Source organism: Trachypithecus francoisi, unplaced genomic scaffold, assembly GCF_009764315.1.
Source record: "Trachypithecus francoisi isolate TF-2019V2 unplaced genomic scaffold, Tfra_2.0 Lachesis_group2, whole genome shotgun sequence".
NCBI lineage: Eukaryota > Metazoa > Chordata > Mammalia > Primates > Cercopithecidae > Trachypithecus > Trachypithecus francoisi.
In genome coordinates, this window is record NW_022681465.1 from 66586071 (window position 1) to 66608771 (window position 22701).

General features: G+C 37.6%; 1 protein-coding gene across 3 annotated transcripts in view; it reads right to left on the reverse strand.

Annotated features, from left to right (window-relative positions):
• Window positions 1-22701, reverse strand: part of ZFR (zinc finger RNA binding protein) — a 91320-nt gene that overhangs the window by 14723 nt on the left and 53896 nt on the right. For all 3 annotated transcript variants that reach the window (XM_033179290.1, XM_033179287.1, XM_033179289.1), the window contains 6 exons: window positions 21410-21572; window positions 19616-19821; window positions 18670-18820; window positions 16348-16489; window positions 10904-11001; window positions 9950-10045 (listed from right to left, as the gene is read on the reverse strand). In XM_033179290.1, the coding sequence (XP_033035181.1) occupies window positions 9950-10045; window positions 10904-11001; window positions 16348-16489; window positions 18670-18820; window positions 19616-19821; window positions 21410-21572 (856 nt within the window). The remainder of the gene's footprint in view (window positions 1-9949; window positions 10046-10903; window positions 11002-16347; window positions 16490-18669; window positions 18821-19615; window positions 19822-21409; window positions 21573-22701) is intronic.

The window sequence follows — 22701 nt, forward strand, 5'->3', positions numbered from 1 at the left end:
AGCTAGGTAATAAAGCTGAGATGTGAACCCAGGTCTTTCTGAATCAAAATGATGCTTTTTTTTTTTCTCTTCTTTCCCTTATGCTTTCTTTCCTACTATGTTTCAGTAAGTATCTTTCATCAATGGGTGATGCAGAGAGACAACATTAACTAGCTTCCATGAGTATTAAGTTTCCAGCTCTGGTAGAGATAAAGACCTATGTAAAACAAACAAAGCCACTTGATGAGATTTCAGTAACACAGGCACTTTCATTGGTGGGAGTGTAAACCAGTAAAATTTTCCTTTAAAGCACAAGTGACAAACTGTACCAAAACTTTTTTTTTCCCCCAACAAGAAACGGAGTTTCACTCTTGTTGTCCAGGCTGCAATGGCGCAATCTCAGCTCACCGCAACCTCCACCTTCCGGGTTCAAGCGATTCTCCTGCCTCCGCCTCCCAAGTAGCTGGGATTACAGGAATAAGCCACCACATGCCCGGCTAATTTTGTATTTTTAGTAGAAATAGGAGTTTCTCCATGTTGGTCAGGCTGGTCTCAAACTCTTGATCTCAGGTCATCTGCCCACCTCAGTCTCCCCAAGTGCTAAGATTACAGGTGTGAGCCACTGCACCCGGTCACAACATTTTAAAAGATACACATTAATTAGCCCAGCAATGGCAGTACTAAGATTTATAATAGGGCTATACTACACAACGAAAGCACAAAAAAATATTCTGCCCAGCTCTTAAATTGTAACAGACTGGAAACAATCACTAGCACTACGAGTTCTGGCTGAGTAATAGTAGTAGCAGTTATCCTGTTCATTATAGCTACCACTTACTGAGTGCTTATCCTTGCTAAGTGATGCTGTAAGTCTTCACAAATATTAACCAATTCTAATCATTATAATCACATTCTGAAGGTAGATATGACTATCATTCCCATTTTACAAATTAAGATGTTTATGCTCTTAAAATAGGATTTTATGAATACCGTAACAATGGGCAATTGTATATACAAAAGCCACTTACATAGTCCAGTTGACATAGTCCAAATGACATTGATACATGCACAAGACTTTGATTTGTAAGCCCATTTGCAGGTTGTTGCATTTTTGTAATATATTTACTCACAGCACTTTATTTTATATGGTGAAATGTATGAAAGTCTTAATAAAAATGGTCATGTCTTGCAGGGAAAAGGTTTACTTACAGCTTTTAGTGATTTGGGGGTGTGCATAAAGTTAAATAGATGATTTTTGTTAGGGGCTATCTAAATGCTGAGTTAGTTCATGTACGGTTTGCTGATTTTATTTTATTTTTTTTTGAGACGGAGTCTCGCTCTGTCACCCAGGCTGGAGTGCAGGGGCCAGATCTCAGCTCACTGTAAGCTCCGCCTCCCGGGTTTACGCCATTCTCCTGCCTCAGCCTCCCAAGTAGCTGGGATTACAGGCGCCGCCACCTCGCCCGGCTAGTTTTTTGTATTTTTAGTAGAGATGGGGTTTCACAGTGTTAGCCAGGATGGTCTCGATCTCCTGACCTCATGATCCGCCTGTCTCGGCCTCCCAAAGTGCTGGGATTACAGGCTTGAGCCACCGCACCCGGCCTGTTTGCTGATTTTTTTGTAAGCTGAGACTGTTTGTTCTTTGTCCTGCGATGTCAGTGTCCTATCATTTTAGAACTCTTTGTTGGTTCTATCAGCAACAGCCAGGAGAACTATTAGTACAAACCACCACCACTAAAATCTGTATTACTTACAAATACCTCTGAAAGCCAGTAAAATATGTGAAAAGAAATGTTAATGTATTTCAACGTATTTCAACTGGTATTTGGGCAGGAAGAATAATTACAGCAGTTTTCTCCACCTTTCTTTGAGAATGATTCCTTTACATTTGATATATCATTCTCAAAACAAAAAACAAAAAACAAAAAAACTGGTCAGGCATGGTGGCTCACACCTATAAACCCAACACTTCTGGAGGCCAAGTTGGGAGGATCCCTTGGATCCAGGGGTTTCAGACCAGGCTGGGCAACATAGTGAGACCTTACCTCTACAAAAAATTTTAAAAAAAATCTAACCAGGCACAGTAGCATGCACCTATAGTCCTATGCACGTGGGAGGCTGAGTTAGGAGGATCACTTAAGCCTGGGAAGTCGAGAGTGCAGTTAGTCGTGATCATGCCACTGCACTCCAGCCCGAGCGACAAGAGTGACTCTGTCTCAAAAAAGATAACATTAAACATTTTAAAGTGAATAATTCAGCAGCATTATTATACTATGTTGTGCATATCAAGTGCCAAAACATTTCCATTACCCCAAAGTAAACCCCCTTACCCATTAAGCAATGTGTCTCTATGGATTTATATATTCTTGATATTTCATATAAATGGAATCACACATGTGACCTTTTGCATGCCTGGATTCTTGCACTTAGCATGCTGTTTTCAACGTTCATCAATACTGTGGCGGATTTTTTTTTTTTTTTTTTGAGATAGGGTCTCGCTATGTGCCCAGGTTGGCCTCAAAAGATCCTCTTGCCTCTGTCTCTTGAGTACCTGGGACTACAGGCATGGGCCATTGTGCCCAGCTCAATAACAGATTTTTTTGCTGAAACACTCATCGTAAGACACTGTTTAGAAATATATAATAAACATTGTGTGTGTGTGTGTGTGTGTGCGTGTGTGCGCGCGCATGCGTGTTGTGTGTGAGTGAGAGAGGGAGGGGGAGGGAGAGGGAGAGAGGAGGTGGGGGGCAGAAGGGGGTGGGGGGAGAGGGAGAGAGAGAGAGACAGACAGACAGACATGGTTTTGCCCTGCCACCCAGGCTGAAGTGCAGTGGTGCAATCATAGTTCACTGCAGCCTCAAACTCCTGGGCTCAAGTGATTCTCTGACCTCAGTCTCCTGAGTAGCTGGGACTACAGGTATGCGCCACCTCATTCGGCTAATTTTTAGGTTTGTCTTTTGTAGACATAGGGTCTTGCTATACGAATAAGGCTGGTTTTGAACTCCTGGCCTCAGGTGACCTTCCCACCTCAGCTTCCTAAAGTGCTGGGATTACAGGTAGGAGCCATTGTGCTAGGCCTGTAATAAACATTTAAAAAATTACATGCCTTTTGTAAGTTACTGCAATTATACTATTGTAAAGGTTTAGATAGCACACAGCAATTCTGACATCAGACCAACATTACAACAGAACTCCACCTATATTTTCTTTATTTCATCACCATGGATTCATGACAAAAGAACTACTAATTTGAAGGCAGAACACCATTTTCAACCCTCATTGCAGTGGTAAAGGAAAGGCCACAAAAGCAGGCATTGTTACTTAAGGATTTGCTCAAAGTAAGTAATCTGAATGCTAAATAAAATCAAACATAATACAGTTCATAAGAATTTCAAATTTATTTGATAAAAGAAAAAAAGTTACTCCTGTTTATGGCAATAGCACAGACCCAACCTGAAGATCTCTTGCCTCCAAAACATGATTAAGAAATGTATTAGGGCCAGGCATGGTGGCTCATGCCTATAATCCCAGCACTTTGGAAGACCGTGGTGAGAGGATCGCTTGCGCCCAGGAGTTTGAGACCAGATGGGGCAACATAGTGAGATCTCATCTCTACTAAAAATAAAGACATTAGTCAGGTGTGGTGGCATGTGCCTGTCGTCACAGGCACTAGGAATGTTCAGGCAGAAGGAATGCTTAAGCCCAGGAGTTCAAAGCTGCAGTGAGCCAGGGCTGCTCCACTGCACTCCAGTTTAGGTGACAGAGTGGGAACCTGTCTCAAAAACAAATGATACAATATACACACTACTGCCTTTCAAGAAAAAAATGTAACAGCTTGAATCAAACAGAGGAAAAGGCCAGTGACAGAGAACATTCTCGAAGAACAGAGTGTTTACCCTGCTTAGGTAACTTTCTAACTTGGCTCTCCAGAGAGATGAGGGTGGGGATGACAGCTGATTCAACAACTCCCAAAAATTTCACCAATAACTTTCAATTTGGAGAAAGGTAAAATGAATCACATTATAAGCAGTTTCAGAAGAAATTTTCCTAAAAGTAAAAACTCCATCTGACCATCTTCTCTCTCACCAGAGAAAAGAAAAACACTAGAATTTGCTATCCTGAAGAATTTGAAAACCAGGAAAGAACAGAAGAAATCAGGAAAGAGCAGAAAAATGGTAATTATTCACATGTAATTATTTCCAATAATAAATGCATTTGGCTAAAATGCAGATTAAAGAAAAAATAAAGGTAAGATCTTCCAAAGGAGTAAGAGGTAGGAAAAAAAAAAAAAAATTTCATAGAACCCCAAATTAGCTTCACATACCCAAATGCTCTCTTGGTTCAGGGGAATATAAATTGTGAAAGGAAATGGTAAAATAGGTTCAGGAAACAAATGGAGCAAATCCTGCAAAGACAAAAGCTCTAGGAGTCCATTCTTGGGTTGAAACCTGAAACTGAAGGGGTGGCAATAAAATCCATCACATTTGGAGTGCCACAGTATTATCTGATGAAGACGCAGGAGAGTGCATTTGCTAACAAGGCTGCGGGTAGCCAAATCCTCCTCCTTTTCATAAGCAATCATCCAATCATCTCTCACAGGGGAAGGAAAAGAAGAGTTATCAAAAAAGGTGAGAACAGATTTGCATGACATCTTTGTACTTGTGTGGAACGTGGCATGAAAACTAGAGATAAAAATCTATTCTGTGGGGACTCTGGGTGATAGTCACAGGTCAATGTAGGTTCATTAAGTGTAACAAACATACTACTTTAGTGTCGGGGAGGCTGTTGTATGTGTGATGGCAGGAGGTATGTGGGACTCTATTTGGTGACCCTTGAGTTTGAACTGCACAGATCCACTTATATGGGTGTTACCTTCCATCTCTGCCACTGGAGACAGCAATAACAACCTTCTTTCCTCATCCTCAGCCTATTCAGTAAGAAGTTGAGGGCTGGGCATAGTGGCTCACACCTATAATCCAAGCACTTTGGGAGGCCGAGGGGAGCAGATCACTTGAAGTCAAGAGTTTGAGACCAACCTGGCCAACATGGTGAAACCCCGTCTCTACTAAAAATACAAAAATTATCCAGACATGGTGGTGCGCCCTTGTAATCCCAGCTACTTGAAAGGCTGAGGCAGGAAAATCGCTTGAACCCAGGAGGTGGAGGTTGCAGTGAGTTGAGATCGCACCACTGTACTCTAGTCTGGGTGACACAGTGAGACTTGGTTTCTTTTTTTTTTTTTTTTTTTTTTTTTTGAGACAGAGTCTCGCTCTGTCGCCCAGGCTGGAGTGCTGTGGCCGGATCTCAGCTCACTGCAAGCTCCGCCTCCCGGGTTTACGCCATTCTCCTGCCTCAGCCTCCCGAGTAGCTGGGACTACAGGCGCCCGCCACCTCGCCCGGCTAGATTTTTGTATTTTTTAGTAGAGACGGGGTTTCACCGTGTTAGCCGGGATGATCTCGATCTCCTGACCTCGTGATCCGCCCATCTCGGCCTCCCAAAGTGCTGGGATTACAGGCTTGAGCCACCGCGCCCGGCCGAGACTTGGTTTCAAAAAAAAAAAAAAAAGGAACAAAATGACTGATGAAGTTCAAAAATTAAGAAGTATACATTATACCTCTTAATTTTGTTGAGAGCAGATCTCTTCTTTTAAATAACCATAGTTTATAAAAATTGAACATATATTAGGCAACAAAAAAACACGTTAAATTAAAAAAATTGCAAATAGCAGACTACATTTCTTGAATCACAATGCCATAAAAACTAGATATTATTTACAAAAACAAAAGCAAACCTCCTTCAACCAAGCAGAATATAAAAATTCCCTGGGCTGGGCGCCGTGGCTCACGCCTGTAATCTCAGCACTTTGGGAGGCTGAGGCAGGCAGATCATGAGGTGAGGAGTTCAAGATCAGCCTGGCCAACACGGTGAAACCCCGTCTCTACTTAAAAAATACAAAAATTAGCCGGGTGTGGTGGCGCATGCCTGTAATCCCAGCTACTCAGGATGCTGAGACAGGAGAATTGCTTGAACCCGGCAGGTGGAGGCTGCAGTGAGCTGAGATCGAGCCACTGCACTCCAGCATGGGAGACAGAGCAACACTCTGTCTCAGGGAGAGGGTGGGAAAATAAAATTCCCTCAAAACTACTGTTGGCTTAAAGATAGTATGAAAACAAATTACAAAGCATTACCTATACAGCCAAAACTTCGTGTTCATCTTTAAACTGCAGCTTTAAAACCTCTATAACTACAGAATAAATCAATGAATCAAGTATCCAACTCAAGAAGTTTGTAAAATAATAACAGAAAATCCTGAGGAAAATAAATATAGAATGATAAACTTGTAAAGTAATAAATTATTAATGAGGATTACAATAGAGCTGATTTTGAGGAGACAAAAAAGCAGTAAAACAGATAAAGCACTGCCTAAAGAATACAATACTAGGAGCGAATTTTAAATGTCAAAATACTGACATTTTGGTGTTTTTAAAAAGTACCAAAATACTAATATATTTGTTGTTATATGTAAATGATTTCAAAGATCAGCCAGCAGCTTTTTTCACTTTTGACTTTCTTCAATCATTTCCCCTGCCATAGTCAATGCTCCTTCAATTCCTTTGACCTGTGCATTCTCTTTTCTTCTCAGTTCTTAAGGCTTTCCACCCTCAAAGAAGAAAACACCCTGTGAAGTGCATGGGTGACTCAAAGAAGGCCTGGGTAGGACCAATCTGCAGTGCTGGAAATCCAGATTGCAAGAGTGGCCCAGACGCAGTGGTGTTGAGAGTCTATTCATACAAGTAACAAAACATGGACTTACAAAAACAGAGATAGCTTCAAGGACACCCTGGGTGGGTAGAGGGAACCAAAGTCTAAGAAAGCAGGAAGCAGGATGATGACGTACAATGCTTGTATTTCCACACATTTTTAAAATTTGGGACGGGTGCGGTGGCTCATGCCTGTAATCCCAGCACCTTGGGAGGCCAAGGCAGGCGGATCACTCGAGGTCCGGAGTTCCAGACTACCCTGGCCAACATGGTGAAACCTCGTCTCTACTAAAAATGCCATCAGCCAGGCGTCGTGGTGCATGCCTGTAATCCCAGCTATGTGGGAGGCTGAGGCAGGAGAATCGCCTGAACCCGGGAGGTGGAGGTTGCCATTGACCCAAGAAAGCACCGCTGTACTCCAGGCTGGGGTACAGAGCAAGAGACTCCATTTCAAAAATAAAATAAAATAAATAAATAAATAAATAAATAAATTTGAAGCTATACAATGCCTACAAATTATTGTATTTAAAATCTATTAAGAATCAAATAAATTCCAAACACCTAAATACTGAAACACTCACATTGTAATTTTGCTCCCATCTGGCAAATGCTTTACTGGCTAGTCTAATCAATGACACAAAGAAGAATTAAAAGCAAACAAGCAAGCAAAAAACAAACAAACAAAAAAACCAAAAACAAACCAGAGAGAGAGAAAGAATAAAGATACAAAAACATTTTTAAAAATCCTAAAATAGTGTAACTCTATTGAATGGGTTGATTTTTTAAGGGAAATATAAATTGCCAAAATTAACCACAAGAGAGAGACTAATTATAATAGAAAAAATTGAGAAAACACTATTCCCTTAAAAGGAACTGGAAAGTGATGATGTCACATCAATTTTTATAAACTTTCAAGAAACAAAGTTTTGATGCTACTAAAACTGCTTCAGAGTTTAAAGAAAAGCTTCTAAATTATTTTTACAGAGTTAATGATCACTGCTTCTAAATTTGACAGAGCACAGAGGCAAAACCTAAAAAATTTATTTCATGTCACTGAGAAATTCCTAAACAAACTAAAACACTTTTCTCATATGTATGAAGACTCATTCCCAGAATGCAAAGGTAGCTCAATATGAAGAAATCTATTTACACAGTATTACCAGGTTGAAGGAGAAAAACTATACATTCATGTTAATAAGACTTGAAAAATTGTGTGATAAAAGTTCAACTTCCTTTACTGATTCAAAACTTAAACTGGAAAAAGATTGATAATTCAACATGACAAGTAAATATCTCAAATAAAAGGCTATATACCGCTATGCTTAATATACTTTATAGACCAGAACATTTTCAGTACAATCAGGAACATACCATAAGTAGTATTTCTTTTATTCCGTATTTGTTACTGTAGAATTATCTTTTAATTAAAATAGAAAAAAAGTACTGGAAAGGCAAAATATCATTTGTAGATATGTCTCAAAGAAAAAAAAAAAGAGATAAGATCTCATTCTGTAATCCAGGCTGGAGTGCCCTGGCACAGTCACAGCTCACTGTAGACTTGACCTAGGCTCAACAGATCTTCCCACTTCAGTCTCTCCAGTAGCTGAAACCACAAGCACATGCCACCATGCCTGGCTAATTTTTGTATCTTTTCTAGAGAAACGGTTTCACCCTGTTGCCCAGGCTGGTCTCCAACTCCCGGACTCAAGTGACCCTCCTGCCTCGGGCCTCTCAAATAATGGGATTACAAGCATAAGTCACTAGACCATGACTGGTTAATCTTTGATCTAGCTATCCATAGTTTTTAAATTAGTTTTTTTTGAGACAGAGTCTCATTCTGTCGCCCAGGCTGGAGTGCAGTGGTGCAACCTCGGCTCACTGCAACCTCTGCCCTTTGAGTTCAAGCAATTCTCCTGCCTCAGCCTCCCGAATAGCTGGGATTACAGGCACCCGCCACCATGCCCAGCTAATTGTATTATTAGTAGAGATGGGGTTTCACTATGTTGGTCAGGCTGGTCTCGAACTCCTGACCTCAGTTATCCACCCGACTCGGCCTCCCAAAGTGTTGGGATTACAGGCGTGTGCCACTGTGCTTGTGAACACCTTATTTTGCCTATCATATTGTTAACTAAGAAGTGTGATAATATCCCAGAACTATGAGAGTGTAAAGAATATAATCAGTCTAAATAGTTTTTTGAAATTTTCAATGACCTAACCTTCTGGTGAAGAATTAGTACATGTTCTTTGACCTTGAAATTTCAGCCCTAGCAACTTATTTTGCCCTCAAAAGCTTGACAATATATACAATGAGGTATAATAAGGATTTAATAGCAAAAGATTTAAACCCAAATGTCTATCAAATGAATATAAGTTAAATAAAATATGGCATGTCCATATAAAGAATGTAGTAGATGTGACTGCCTTTTCAAAGAACTCTAAGATGAGCTTTGTTAAAAGTTTTAAACTACAGTTTTAAATCGTGATAGCAAGGCCATGCTTGTGTTAAAAGAGATTAAAAAAAAAAAGAGAGAGAGAACTAAGGTAATCTTGCCTATTCACTCTCATTAATTCAAGTATGGAGTCAATAGGTTTTTTTTTTTTTTTTAATTAAATGAATCCCTATCTGAATTCTTGCTCTTCAGGAATCAGTTTCTAACAGTAATGTACATAAAGATAGAAACATATACTATAATAGGTATAATTTTTTTCTCCTAGAAGAAATCACAGGAGACTAACATAATCTGCCTTTAAATAAGGTTTTTGGTTATTTTGTAGCTTTCTGTGTTACTGAATTTCCTATTTTTTTGTATTATTTTTGAATTATATATATTTCTGAATTTTTACAGTTCCCAACCACATACATTATTTTAAAAAATGTCCCTGCATAAGGAGATTAACAGTTTTTCAGTCTTCTTTATACATTTGTATATGTAAAAATCAATAAATGCTGTAGTATTTTTAAAAAATACTGTGAAAACAACAAAAAGAAAAAAAAACACAAAGAGAAACATCAATGAAAATCTTTAATTAGTCACATTTGAGAAAATTAAACATTCTAAGACTCCCCCCCCCAGGACTTTTCATCCGAAGAGAAAAACTATATTTAGTAAATGCAAATAAAGCTGATAATCATATGTAAACTGAGAGGATAAAAACTGCAGAATTATTTCCTATATGTTTTTATACTATACAGTTACATACTACTTACCCAGCTTGGAAAATCAGACCAAGTTGGAACTCGCTGACAGAGGTCTCGAAGAATGCGTATGATAATCACACAGGACTGCAGACCATTAGCTCTAGCCTTGAGAGCAACACAAAAACCAATTGAATTAATCTTAGAAATACTGAATATATCCCTTGATGAAAAAAAGTTAAAATACCACCGTTCAATGGAAGCTCAGATAAAAACAAAAACAATCACACTTAAAATTGGGTTCAATGAGCTGCCATTTACAGCAGTATTTTATGCCAGGGTTAGTATTTAAAAGCTGGTATTTAGGTCAAAGTAAACAGATTATACAAGAATAATATTTCTTGATCCCCTGTGAACCTTGACCTGTGTTCATTTAAAACAGTAAACTTAAAAAAAAAAAGTCTGCCTACATGAGAAATAAAAGAAAAAGTAAAGAGCTAAAAAGTTTGTCTAGGGACTGAAAGGTTAAGGAAATCTGTTTGGTTTCCCTTCTGTGCCTTTGCATGACTGCAAAGTCACTAAACCAAACAGCTGCTTCCTCACCTTTCACTCCCTACACTTATTAACTTAGAGAAAGAGGGGGAAAAAAATCTTAAAACTATACACAAAGCTTTAAACACATATTCCATTATTTAAAGCAAAGTTAATCTGCAGCCTTATGGAATATAATATATATACACAAACATGTGATGTTCCTAAACAAGTCAACTTTAAATATAGCCACTAAAAATAAAAAATAAAAAAACCCCAACTACAAAACATTTCCCAAACCTAGGTTCATTGTCAAATTAATAATAACTGCAATATGCAGATCATCATACCCAGCTTTCTATGTTAACATATTTTCTGATATTTAAAATAGTATTGCTTGGGCAGTCTTTTGAAATGTTTAAGCACAGTTAAACATGTTGTACTGAACTACTCTCTCATAAGGCTACAAGAAAAAAGTAAAATGATGTTCCGAACCTGGAACCACTTAGCGTGGCGTAGAGCAGCCAGAGCGTCAAGGCATTTTTGCCTGTCCAAGACGTCCGGTGGGTCTTTCACCATACCCGAGGTTACATCTAAAATGGATTGAATTGGCAAAATGCAGTGAGGAATGGGTGTTTGACCAGGTGAGCAAGACACTTCCTTAAGGTAGCATCAGTGTCACATGAGCCATTTGAGAGCTTGTCAGCACTTTAATATACCCACGGAGATATTTTCAACAAATTTACATAATCCAATATGAGGAACAAAAGAAAGGTTAACTTAAACTCTTAATTTAGTAATATAATAAACAATTTCTGGAAATATAAGCCCTACCCACCAAAACGAAATCTGAAGGAAAGATTACTGGACACAGTGCACTAGCACAAAGACAACAAGACAAGAGGGAACACAAAAATCCACCTTAATAAATGAGAATGTACAATAAACTACTGAGTTTGTTCAGTACTCTAAATGGTCCTAAGTTATTCTGGAGCTAATATAACAAAGAACTGATGATAAATATAGAATGCTTAATAGTTGTAGTTACAGAAAAAAATGAAGAACCCAAAACAGGCATTCTTTTTTTTTTTTTTTTTTTTTGAAATGGAGTGTCACTCTGTTGCCCAGGCTGGAGTGCACGATCTCGGATCACTGCAACCTCTGCCTCCTGGGTTCAAGCGATTCTCCTGTCTCAGCCTCCCAAGTAGCTGGGATTACAGGTGTGCACCACTACGCCCGGCTAATTTTTTGTATTTTTAGTAGAGATGAGGTTTCACCATATTGGCCAGGCTGTTTTTTAACTCCTGACCTCAAGCCTCGGCCTCCCAAAGTGCTAGGATTACAGGCGTGAGGCACTGCACCCGGCCCAAAACAGGCATTTCTAAAAGTTTAAAGCTCTCCCTTCCACAGGAAAATTTTAGTTATCAGAGTATGAAATGCCCTTTAAAATTTAAAGTTCCCATAAAGTATTTCAAAAAATGATAGAAGAGAAACAATAGGCAAGGCAGAACAGGGAATAGGAACTAGCATGGTTAAACAGAATTAAGAGTGGAAAAGATGCAACAAACAGCATCCTGTGACGATAGATGTGTAGGGTCTTTAAGCTAATTAAAACATAAATGAGCTACACAAAAGTTGAGAATATATGAAACTAAACCAGGACAAGAAGTTAACTTTACATTAGTAAATCATTCATAAAAGTAGACAAAGGGCTATCTTTATATCCATCTAAACATCTGTAAAATGTGTATATTAACAGATCTGCTAATTAAGCTATTAATAAGCAAATGGCAATTATTCCAATCTAATTCACAGCTTTCAGTGATTTAAATAGTATATTTTCTCAATATAGAAAAATTATATTATCTATTAAATATAATAGTCCTTTGGAAATTATGAGGCATTTAGAATAGTTTAATAATTGAGTATATAAAACGAATATGGACAAAAGAAAAAATACATGATAAAAGTAAGAAAAAGTGAATTATCTTAAGAGTACTAGTTGCAGTTCTGGTCAGGTTACTCATATCTCATTACAAGCATTCAGGTATCTTAAAAGATAACTTGTTCTTATTTTGAGTAGATGACATATAAAAAACATATTTTGAAACTGACAGAATTCCATTCTCTAAGGTTTCTTTTTCTTAGTTTTTTACTCCTCAAGTAATCAGATGAAAATCTGTGTCCACAGATTTTTCAGAAGATATATTTAGAGGAAAGACTTACAGATAATCAAGGAAAACTGTGTGGCATTTTGAGAATAAACACTAAGAGGAATTTGGTGCTAAAAAGAAGCTATCAAGACAAAAATATTAGTACTCTCAAAACTTGTAAGACCAACTATGAACCTAGAAATAACCTGAACATAAGAAATGAACTATTCTGTTAGGAATAGATAAGGAAAAGGGACACAAGAAAGCACAGCTAACTATGAAGTTTTAAAAAAGAAAAAAAGGCCAGGCGCAGTGGCTCACACCTGTAATCCTAGCACTTTGGGAGGCTGAGGCAAGTGGATCATCTGAGGTCAGGAATTTGAGACCAGCCTGGCCAACATGGTGAAACTCCATCTCTACTCAAAAATACAAAAATTAGCTGGGCATGGTGGCATGTGCCTGTGGTCCCAGGTACTCAGCTACTTGGGAGGCTGAGGCATGAGAATTGCTTGAACCTGGGAAGTGGGTGGAGGTTGCAGTGAGCCGAGATTGTGCTGCTGCACTCCAGCCTGGGTGACAGAGCGACTGTCTCAAAAACAAAACAAAACAAAACAAAACAAAATCCCTCACACACAAAAAAGAAAAAGCTGACTTCCCCAAAGCAGTAGTAAAACATGCTAAAGGACCTCTTTCTATGTCCCTTATTTACTTACATTTGCTAAAGCTAGAATGCAAATAGGTGACAATGTGCAATCTCTTTCTAAAATGTTTCTAAATTTCTAATGTTAATTCACAATTTTATTTCCTCCAATATGCAAGAAAATTTTGTTTTGCACATAAGCATTCATAACTTTGGAAATTTTAATCCATGATATAAATTCAAAGATGCCAAGACACCTATTGCAATTTTTTTTTTCTTTGAGATGGAGTTTCACTCTTGTCGCCCAGGCCAGAGTGCAATGGCATGATCTCGGCTCACTGCAACCTACACCTCCCAGGTTCAAACAATTCTCCTGCCTCAGCCTCCCGAGTAGCTGGGATTACAGGCGCCCGCCACCACGCCCAGCTAATACCTACTGCAATTTAAAAACAAATTACAGCTATAAGTAGAAAATTTTTGTTAAATTTAGTGTGGATTTTTGTACCCATTTTCTATTTCAAGTAGATTAACCCCTTAGATATATTCTGCTAAAATCATACTTGTTGCCTAACACCCAGTTAACAAAGCAAAACAAAAACCAGTTAATTTATAAAAACAAAATGCTAATTCTTGTTCTACATGAATGTATTTCACAGATTTTAAGGGGTTAATCACCAATTAGAAGACATGCTGTGTCCACACTATTTTATGATTAAACGTTAATGGGAATATATTAATTCAAATTAACATGGTCATGTAAAATATATAACCCACTCAACCATTTAAAAACTAGTGTGAACACTGCTCAATTCTAGAAGAGACGAAGACAAAACAAACAAAACAGTCACACAAAGGACAATAAATGCCAGGCTCTGCATCCAAAATCCCTCCTTTATCAAATGGCAGATGTGACACTGAGCTTTTGAAAACCTTGGTCAAAAATCCTTCCGATGTCTTGGCAGCAACCCCTGACAGGATCAATCCCCTCTGTTAGAAGGCTTTGGGCCGGGCCTGATAAGCTACAGGTGGGAAAAAACACACACAATACTTAACTTGCTGCAGAAAAGATTCTGTAGCAAGGGTTAGAGCATTCTGAACATTTCAAGCTTAAAGTCAATTAAATGTTTACTTAATGTTTAACTGTCAAACACAGTATCATAAAACAGATCTGTCATGCGTTTAACAGTTATTTGGACAATGTAATCATTTCCTTTATTAAATAATTTTTGGTATTAAAAAGGACCATTATGCATTAAAGAGGCTACCACACAATGCGCAAGTAGTAACTCTCATGATTCACAATTGTTCTTCCGGCAAAGCCTTCCTTAACCCCTGTACTAACTCCCCAAAGCAAGCTATAGCCTTTAAATGATTTTAAGACACAGAGCATTGGGAGCTGCAGTGAGAGAGAATACATACCGTTATTCTGCAGCAAGAAAGAAGCAATCTTCATAATGAAGCTAAAGACATGGTTTACTGCAGTTATCTGCAGCAAGGAACACTATCAATGTTTCTACACTTTGACACATCCAACTTTTCAGCTCAGTGTCTTGAAGCAAAATCTCTCCATTTTGGACTGACCATTTTCCTCGTCATATTTATGAAATTCAGAACAATAATTCTAACTCAAGTCTGGGTCAGACAAAAATATAATTTTGTTTCCTTTAGGAGGGATAGGTTATCAAATAATTTACTGCAAATATGATACTATTCACTTTAGACTTTTACAACATAAAATGGCTTGATACTGTACAAATTTAATAAAGTATAAATATAACTGAACAAAATGTATTCTGAAATAAAGTTAAATGGTTATAATTTTACACTAAATATAGCAACATTTATAATATATCATATCAGTTTTATCAAATCCCATATGCTGTATATGACCTGACCAGATTGACTCAGGAACTGTTTCTCCAGCAACACCCATGGCCAGACCTTGAGTAGAAACTCATGTTCACATAAGAAAATCCTTTACACAAAACTCTTAAGATGCAAAGCTTAAGATATAAATATCATCTGATTATGGTATACATGCAAAGTATGTAAAATTAGACATCTCCCAATGGCATTTTTGGTAAAATGTTCTTTTCCTGGGTTGTGAAAAGCCCAGTGTCTTAAAAAAATTGCTCCAAGAAAACAAATTTAAAGAAACAGTAATTGAGAGACTACTAATGCTATTTTATACAAATTAATTTTAATATTAAGTATGTAGTACCCTCTTCCTCCTCAACCTGTATCACAAAGAAATATTAGTGTAGACTGTTACTTCATACTCAACAAGATGTATAAAAACATGAAAGGAAACAAAGTAAATTTTATCTGACCCATAAAACAACAGAACCAACATACTGCAGACACTGATCATGCTTTTCAGCTTAAAAGCTTTTGAAGCTCTGAAAACGTTACAGAATAGTCCCTAAAGCAACATTGCTGGCACCAGCAGGATTTCATATTCTATAGTTGTAAATTAAGTTTAAAAACCCTGAATTGTGCTATGACTCACTATCTACATTTACACAGTTTATTTTTCAGTATCTGAAGTGTGATATTAGGGTCAAATGTCCAAATCCTCCTGCATTAGGATGTTCTGCATTTATGAAAGCGCTCCAAGCCAAAGAGCAACCTCAGAGAACTAGAAATATTTACCACAGGACAAGCCAAATCCACTATCACATATCTAAAAATGCCTCTTAAAAATATAAGTGTTACGAATACTTAGCCAATTTTGTGAAAACTCTTGTCTTTTTTGTAAGACAAGGCAAGAGCAAAAACTTCTTAATGCCAAGTTAAAGTTGTGTCCCCCTAGTCACTAGCAACATTTTAAAACCATTTTTTCATGCATTGACTATACCAGTAAAAATAATTTTGAAGTTTTTTTCCAGAAATCTGAGGTTAGCAAGAAAAGAAAGAAATCAAGAAAATCAATCATACCATAGTGTTTTATATAAAAATACATCACTAAAAAGAGCATTTACTCTGTGGGAAATTAACTTAGGCAAAACCGGTTGCTAAATAAGTAAGATCTATCAAATTCACATGTAATGCCAGCATGTTGCCTTCTAGGGCTTAATACCATTTTAAAGAGTAGATAAATTTTAAAAAAAGTTAATAGAAAGTAAAAAGTTTAATGGCTTTCCAACCTCCTTCCCTCATGTTCTCTTCTCGAATAATTGGAGAAGTCAGGGTGATAGTGACTTGCATTTTGGGTTCCACACATGAATTCAAAATTATTGCCGCTTCAGATACAGCACATTTTATGTCATACTTCTCAGGGCTTATAACCTGTGTAATGAAGATTATAAGAAACAAACTGGATTGGATCTGTTGTATTAACAAACAAAAGCAGTTTCATTATGGCTCTTTCACTCTCTCACTACCCTAACCATTCTATATGAGGACTAGATCATATACTGCTCCTTCTAGGAAGCCCTGCCATACATGCCAGTATTATTAGTCTTACTTTCAACTTTCAGAATTCTGTGTTGAATATTTACCATTGTTTGTACTGTGAGTTATTTGTACATATGTATGTCTTAGATGATAAATTCTTGGATAAAAGAAACACTGCCATATTCATAGCATATTTGCATAACTTGAATGAAGCTAAAATAGCTACCTGACCTTAAAAGGAGCTACAATTTAACTATTCCCATATTGCACATTTTCTGTGAAATCCTCATTTTATCAGGGAGCAGAAAGTCTCAGTCAATATCCAGAAAAACTAGGATTTGCTGTAATTTGGTAGACACATAAGCCCCATTTTATATGAACAAATGAAGACTCTACGAAAACTACATACAGTATTTACAGTATAGTATCTAGGTTTAAATCCCAGCTCTAATAGTTTACCAGTGATATGATGACAGACAAATTATTTAACTACCCTGCATCTATTTCTGTAAGATGGAGAAAATAATTGTACCTAACCTATAGGGTGGCTGGAAGATTAAATGAATCAACTATATAAAGCACTTAATATAGTATTATGTAAGTATTAACTATAAATTAATTTTAGTTCACTTGCTTATCCACTTGAAGAGTATTCTACTTTTAGCTTAACTGGCTGTTAGCTATTTAATTATGATATATTCCCTGGTTTGCAATTTTACTAAGCACCACAATTAGGATCAAGATGTTTATCACAAATTCTATGATTCTTCCAAGGCCTCCAAACCTTTTCTTTTCCCCCTTCATTGCCCTAGCAGCCTCAACAGGAGTATGAAGTAACACACAACAAAGCCAATTCTGCTGGCTCCTGATAATTAAAAAAAAGACTCATCTACAATAAAAAATTTCCCATCTGGAATAATAATATAAAACAAGCAACAGCAAGTGCCAGAGTTGTCAGAGTTTTAAGTTTAATAGTGTGCTTCACTGTCCCTTTTGTCATCGGCTGCTCTGTTACAGTAAGGTACCATTCTAATTCACTACTGCAGAACACACATTACCAATGAAATCTGATTCCTTGAATTTAGAATGCTTCATTAAACTGCAAGTTTTATACCCTCAATTATTAAAGGAATCACTACTTTAAATCTCATTCTGATAAGCTAATATATAAAATTTTTGTAAACTTAAGCTTAACAAAAAGTTTGCTTTTGTAGGACCCAAATAAAATATTCTATTAGTTTTGCATTGCCATGTTTTGCTGGATGGAGATAAGTATTTCCTACCATTATAAACATGTAGAAAACTGAAAATATTCACAATATAACTGGGGAAATTCAAATCAGAAAGACTACTTCAGTTACTATATTTTATTAAAAGCATTCAACTAAATAGGCAAGAGGTTCATGAATTTAAAAAATTTAACCTTGCTACACATGGGATTTTATTTTTAAAATCACTTTGTCCTAACAACTGCCTTCTTATGATTCAAGTCTTGGAAAAAGAACAAGAAAAGGAAGGCATTTGCTGCAATTTTACATTTTTAAATACATCAGCAAGATGGCTTCATGCCAAATACAATCACTATAAAACCTAAAAAAGATGAAGTAGAAAATAGTTTGGCCGGGCGCGGTGGCTCAACCCTGTAATCCCAGCACTTTGGGAGGCTGAGACGGGCAGATCACGAGGTCAGGAGATCAAGACCATCTGGCTAACATGGTGAAACCCCGTCTCTACTAAAAACTACAAAAAACTAGCCGGGCGAGGTGGCGGGCGCCTGTAGTCCCAGCTACTCGGGAGGCTGAGGCAGGAGAATGGCGTGAACCCGGGAGGCGGAGCTTGCAGTGAGCTGAGATCCGGCCACAGCTCTCCAGCCTGGGTGACAGAGCGAGACTCCATCTCAAAAAAAAAAAAAATAGTTTCATCAGTTTGCACAATCAAACAAAAAAACTCAATACAGAGAGTCAAGCCAAAATTTTAAAGGCTGGCTTAGGTTTAAACCGAAGCACAGTCAGTCCTGCCAAAAACTTCTAAACCAGACAAGGGGTAAAAATTAACATTTTCATAATACTTACAGCAAGCTGTTTGGGTAGGTTTTCTGCAATACGGCTTAATAATGTCTTTGAAGGTTTCTCTGAGCACAGCAAAACAAGGTTGACATTTCTATCTCCTCGGAGAAGTAATCCTTTTGCCAATACTCCCACTCGCAAAACTCCTTTCAAAGCTCTGCAGTAAAATAAAATTATATTATGATATTTCTCTGCTTAACCAGAAGCATAATATTCTGTAAACATACAATAGTAAGTGAAATAACTTTTATACCATTAAAATTTCCATCAACTGCAGTAGAAAGATATCCAGCATTTTTAGAACTATACTTCATTTAAGCAATGTGGATTAAAAAAAAAAAAAGAGCTAAGTTCTTTACAGAAAGACAACTGCAAAGCAATGGACATTAACACTTCTGTTTCTTATTTCACAAGTCAGAATAATAAGAGTCATGTTTAATGTAATACAAAAATATTTTCAAATGGTAAAAGGAAAATAAAAAGTTGCAGCTAATAATGCAAACTTGATATACAGACATTGCTAAAGCTTAGGCTTAATCATGCTTTACAGTCAGTGCTTTAAGGGAATAGTTATTAAAACAAAGACTGAGTGTGGGGCAGAAGCAACAAATAAATCAAAAGAGAAAAACTGCAGCTGAATACAACTGTAGAACTATAATGGCTGCTTTGAAATACTCAAAATAGTTTATTTGAGTTAAATTTAATTACATTTAACATTTAATTAAACTTAAAATGAGTACAATTACAAGGTTAGAGACCACATGTGTCCGTGGAACTGTGTATTTCTATTTTTGCAAGCAGCAGCTGAATACATGAAGTATCTAACACAGGCATGGTTAAAATACATAGAACTCACACCAGAGTTATCAGTCATAAGCTATATTTCAAATGTAAGAAGTCCATGTAAGAAAAACCAAAATTATAGACATGGTAAATAACTTTCAAAACACACCTGTCTTTACCTCCCTCTTTCTTATCATCTCCCTCTTTGTTCTTGTTCTTCTCATGTTCAGACAAACTGTCTGAAACTAGTTTTAAAGCACGTTCAGTAATAGAAACAATTTTCTGAACTGCCTGTAACTCCTCTTCAGTTGGATAAATGGTGGCATGTTTTGTCATTACATAACGGTCATCAGATGAGTCAGGACGACGTAAGGGCTGCAGAGAAACAAAAGTTGCTCAATTTAAAAAAATGTTTCCTGAGCAAAAGCAAATGATATTTTTCAACTATATATATTTGTTGTATCTTCTCAATAAGAATAGCTTTATCTTCTTTTTCCATTTCGGTAAAAACGAAAATGCAAACTATGGAAAGTTATACCATCAAGACTATATGTATGTATGCATGCATGCCTGTATACCCACTTTGCCTTTGCCTCAAAACAAATAACATTATAATACATATAAACCTAAAGCTATGAAAATGCTCTTAACTTTAAAAACCAGTGATTCTGAAACTTTGCTTTCAGTAATTCAAGTCTTACAACTGTCAACCCTCTGAGCAAAGATAAATGAGAGAATAGGTTAAAGAAGAGAAGTCTATTTTTTTTCTTGTAACTGCTCTATAGAGAAACAGATCTTGTTTTCAGTAGACTGAACCTACACAAGATGTCCCTTTTACCCAGCTTCTGTACAACATAAACTCTCAAGATGCAGATTTTTCCTATAGTCTTAATAACATCAACTCTGGGGCTTATCTTAAACCATTTTATCTACCCCTTATCTTTCACTCAATTTAGAAGTAGTAGGTTTTAGATGGTCAAAACTGGAATAAGGAAAAAAAGATTCTAAGCCACTGGTAATGGAAAAAGAAGAATAAATTTCTTTTTATTAAAAATAGACACTGGGTCTCACCATGTTGCCCAGGCTAGTCTTGAACTTCTGGCATCAAGCCATCCTTTCACCTTGGTCTTCCCAAAGTAGACTGGGGTTATAGGCATGAGCCACTGCACCCAGACCAGTAAGAATAAATCTAAAGACAAAGCAGTTGCCTTTGACATCAGTTGTTCCTGACAGGTATAGCGACTCATGCCTATGTCCCAGCTACTCGGGAAGCTGAGGCTGCGGTGAGCTATGGTCATGCCACTGCACTCCAGAGGAAAAATAAGAAAAGAAACAAGAAAAAAAATTTGTTGTTCCTGCTAATGTAAGGAAAACCAAAGGCGAGAGTCTCATGTGAAAGAACAGTTGGCATAAAAAGCTCTGTTCCCATTTAGCATATACTGAAAATAAGAAAGATTCCCAGAAACTCTATGAGGTCCTTATACAGAAGACACAGGAAACATATATTTCCTTCCTGTAAAAAATGGAGGAAAGATCCTAAATCACATTAAAAACTTGTATCAAGCTGGGTGCAGTGGCTCATGCCTGTAATCCCAGCATTTTGGGAGGCCCAGGCGGACAGATCTCCTGAGGTCAGGAGTTCAAGACCAGCCTGGCCAACATGGTGAAACTCTGTCTCCACTAAAAATACAAAAATTAGCCAGGTGTGGTGGTGAGCGCCGTAATCCCAGTTACTTGGGAGGCTGAGGCAGGAGAATTGCTTGAACCTGGGAAGTGCAGGTTGCATGCAGTGAGCCAAGATCACACCACTGCACTCCAGCCTGGGCGACACAGCAAGACTCTGTCTCCAAAAAACTGTCAAGATTACAAGATTATTAAGTCTAAAAATTAGCCCCTCCAAAATTGTTTTCTTCTAATGCTGAACCAAACTTTCACCCCTTATATCACCAATGTGGATACTCACTGCAGGTCCCTGAGGCTGAGGAGGCATGCCTGGTCGGACTCCCAGAAGTCCTAATGGGCCTGGAGGACCATGAGGATAACCTCCATCAGGCATTCGGCGGCGATCATCCCAATGATGCTGTTCTTCCTCCATTCTTCTCCAGTACATGTCCTCTTCATAACGTCTGAAACATAAATGACATTATAAGCATATGAGGAAAAATACAGCACAAGAACTTGCATCAACAGTGACAATAAAAAGCAATAAAAAACCCCACCCACATCAGCCTAGCTAAAATTTCTTCCCAAATGTATCTAATTTTCCATGTTTGCTTTCATTGCAAAGTAAATGAAAGAGAAAAGAGAGCACGAGAGAACAAAGAGAAAAGCCGAAGAAAATTTCAGCCTGAGGTTAAAGTAAAAAGAACAGGCATCAGAAACCTCAGTTTCTTACAGTCTCTCTCCTGCTTTAAGTATGAACTGGAAACCCAATGCCACCTAAATGAGGCAGGCCAACACTGTGAGTAAATGACCGGAAGTGCACATATCACATTTGGGAATTTTCTTCATGTCCTCAAAGAAACATGCTCTTTCTTATGTCTCTACTATGAAGAAAAACAGTGCAAGGCAGTAATAAATGAAAAATCATAGTCAGTCTCACTGTTGGGGACACATTAAGGGTGTTCGGAATTATGGTAAAATAGAAAGAGCATGTTCCGGCTAGAGATAACAGCCGCTGCAACTCAGCTCCTATTAATTGTTGCCATAAGGGAATACAATAGTCCCCACCATCCTCATCGCTGTGGTTTCAGTTACCTATGGTCAACCACGGTATACAAATATTGAACAGAACGTTCCAGAAAGAAACGATTCATAGGTTTTAAATCTTGTGCCATTTTGAGCAGTGTGATGAAATCTTGCGTTGTCCGGCTCCATCCCACCTGTGAATCATCCCTTTGTCCAGCATATCCACACAGTATACACCCTACTAGCCTATGAGTTCTTTAGTAGCTATCACTGTTATCAGATGGAAAACATATAGTATATACAGGGTTTGGTACAACCTGCGATTTTCGGTATCCACTGGAGGTCTTGGAACGTAACCCCCTTGGACAAGGGGGGCCTGCTGTACAGGCTGTATTGCTGAGGTCACCAGGATTTTTGTGAAACTTCATGGTTGCTGGTTCAGATTACAAAATACTATGCACACCAAATATAACACCCCTGAGCTGAACTCAGAATGTGAGGAGCTAGTGTATAGCCTCTGCTTTACTAATCAACATTTGTACAATCTATTCTTTTTTTTTTTTTTTT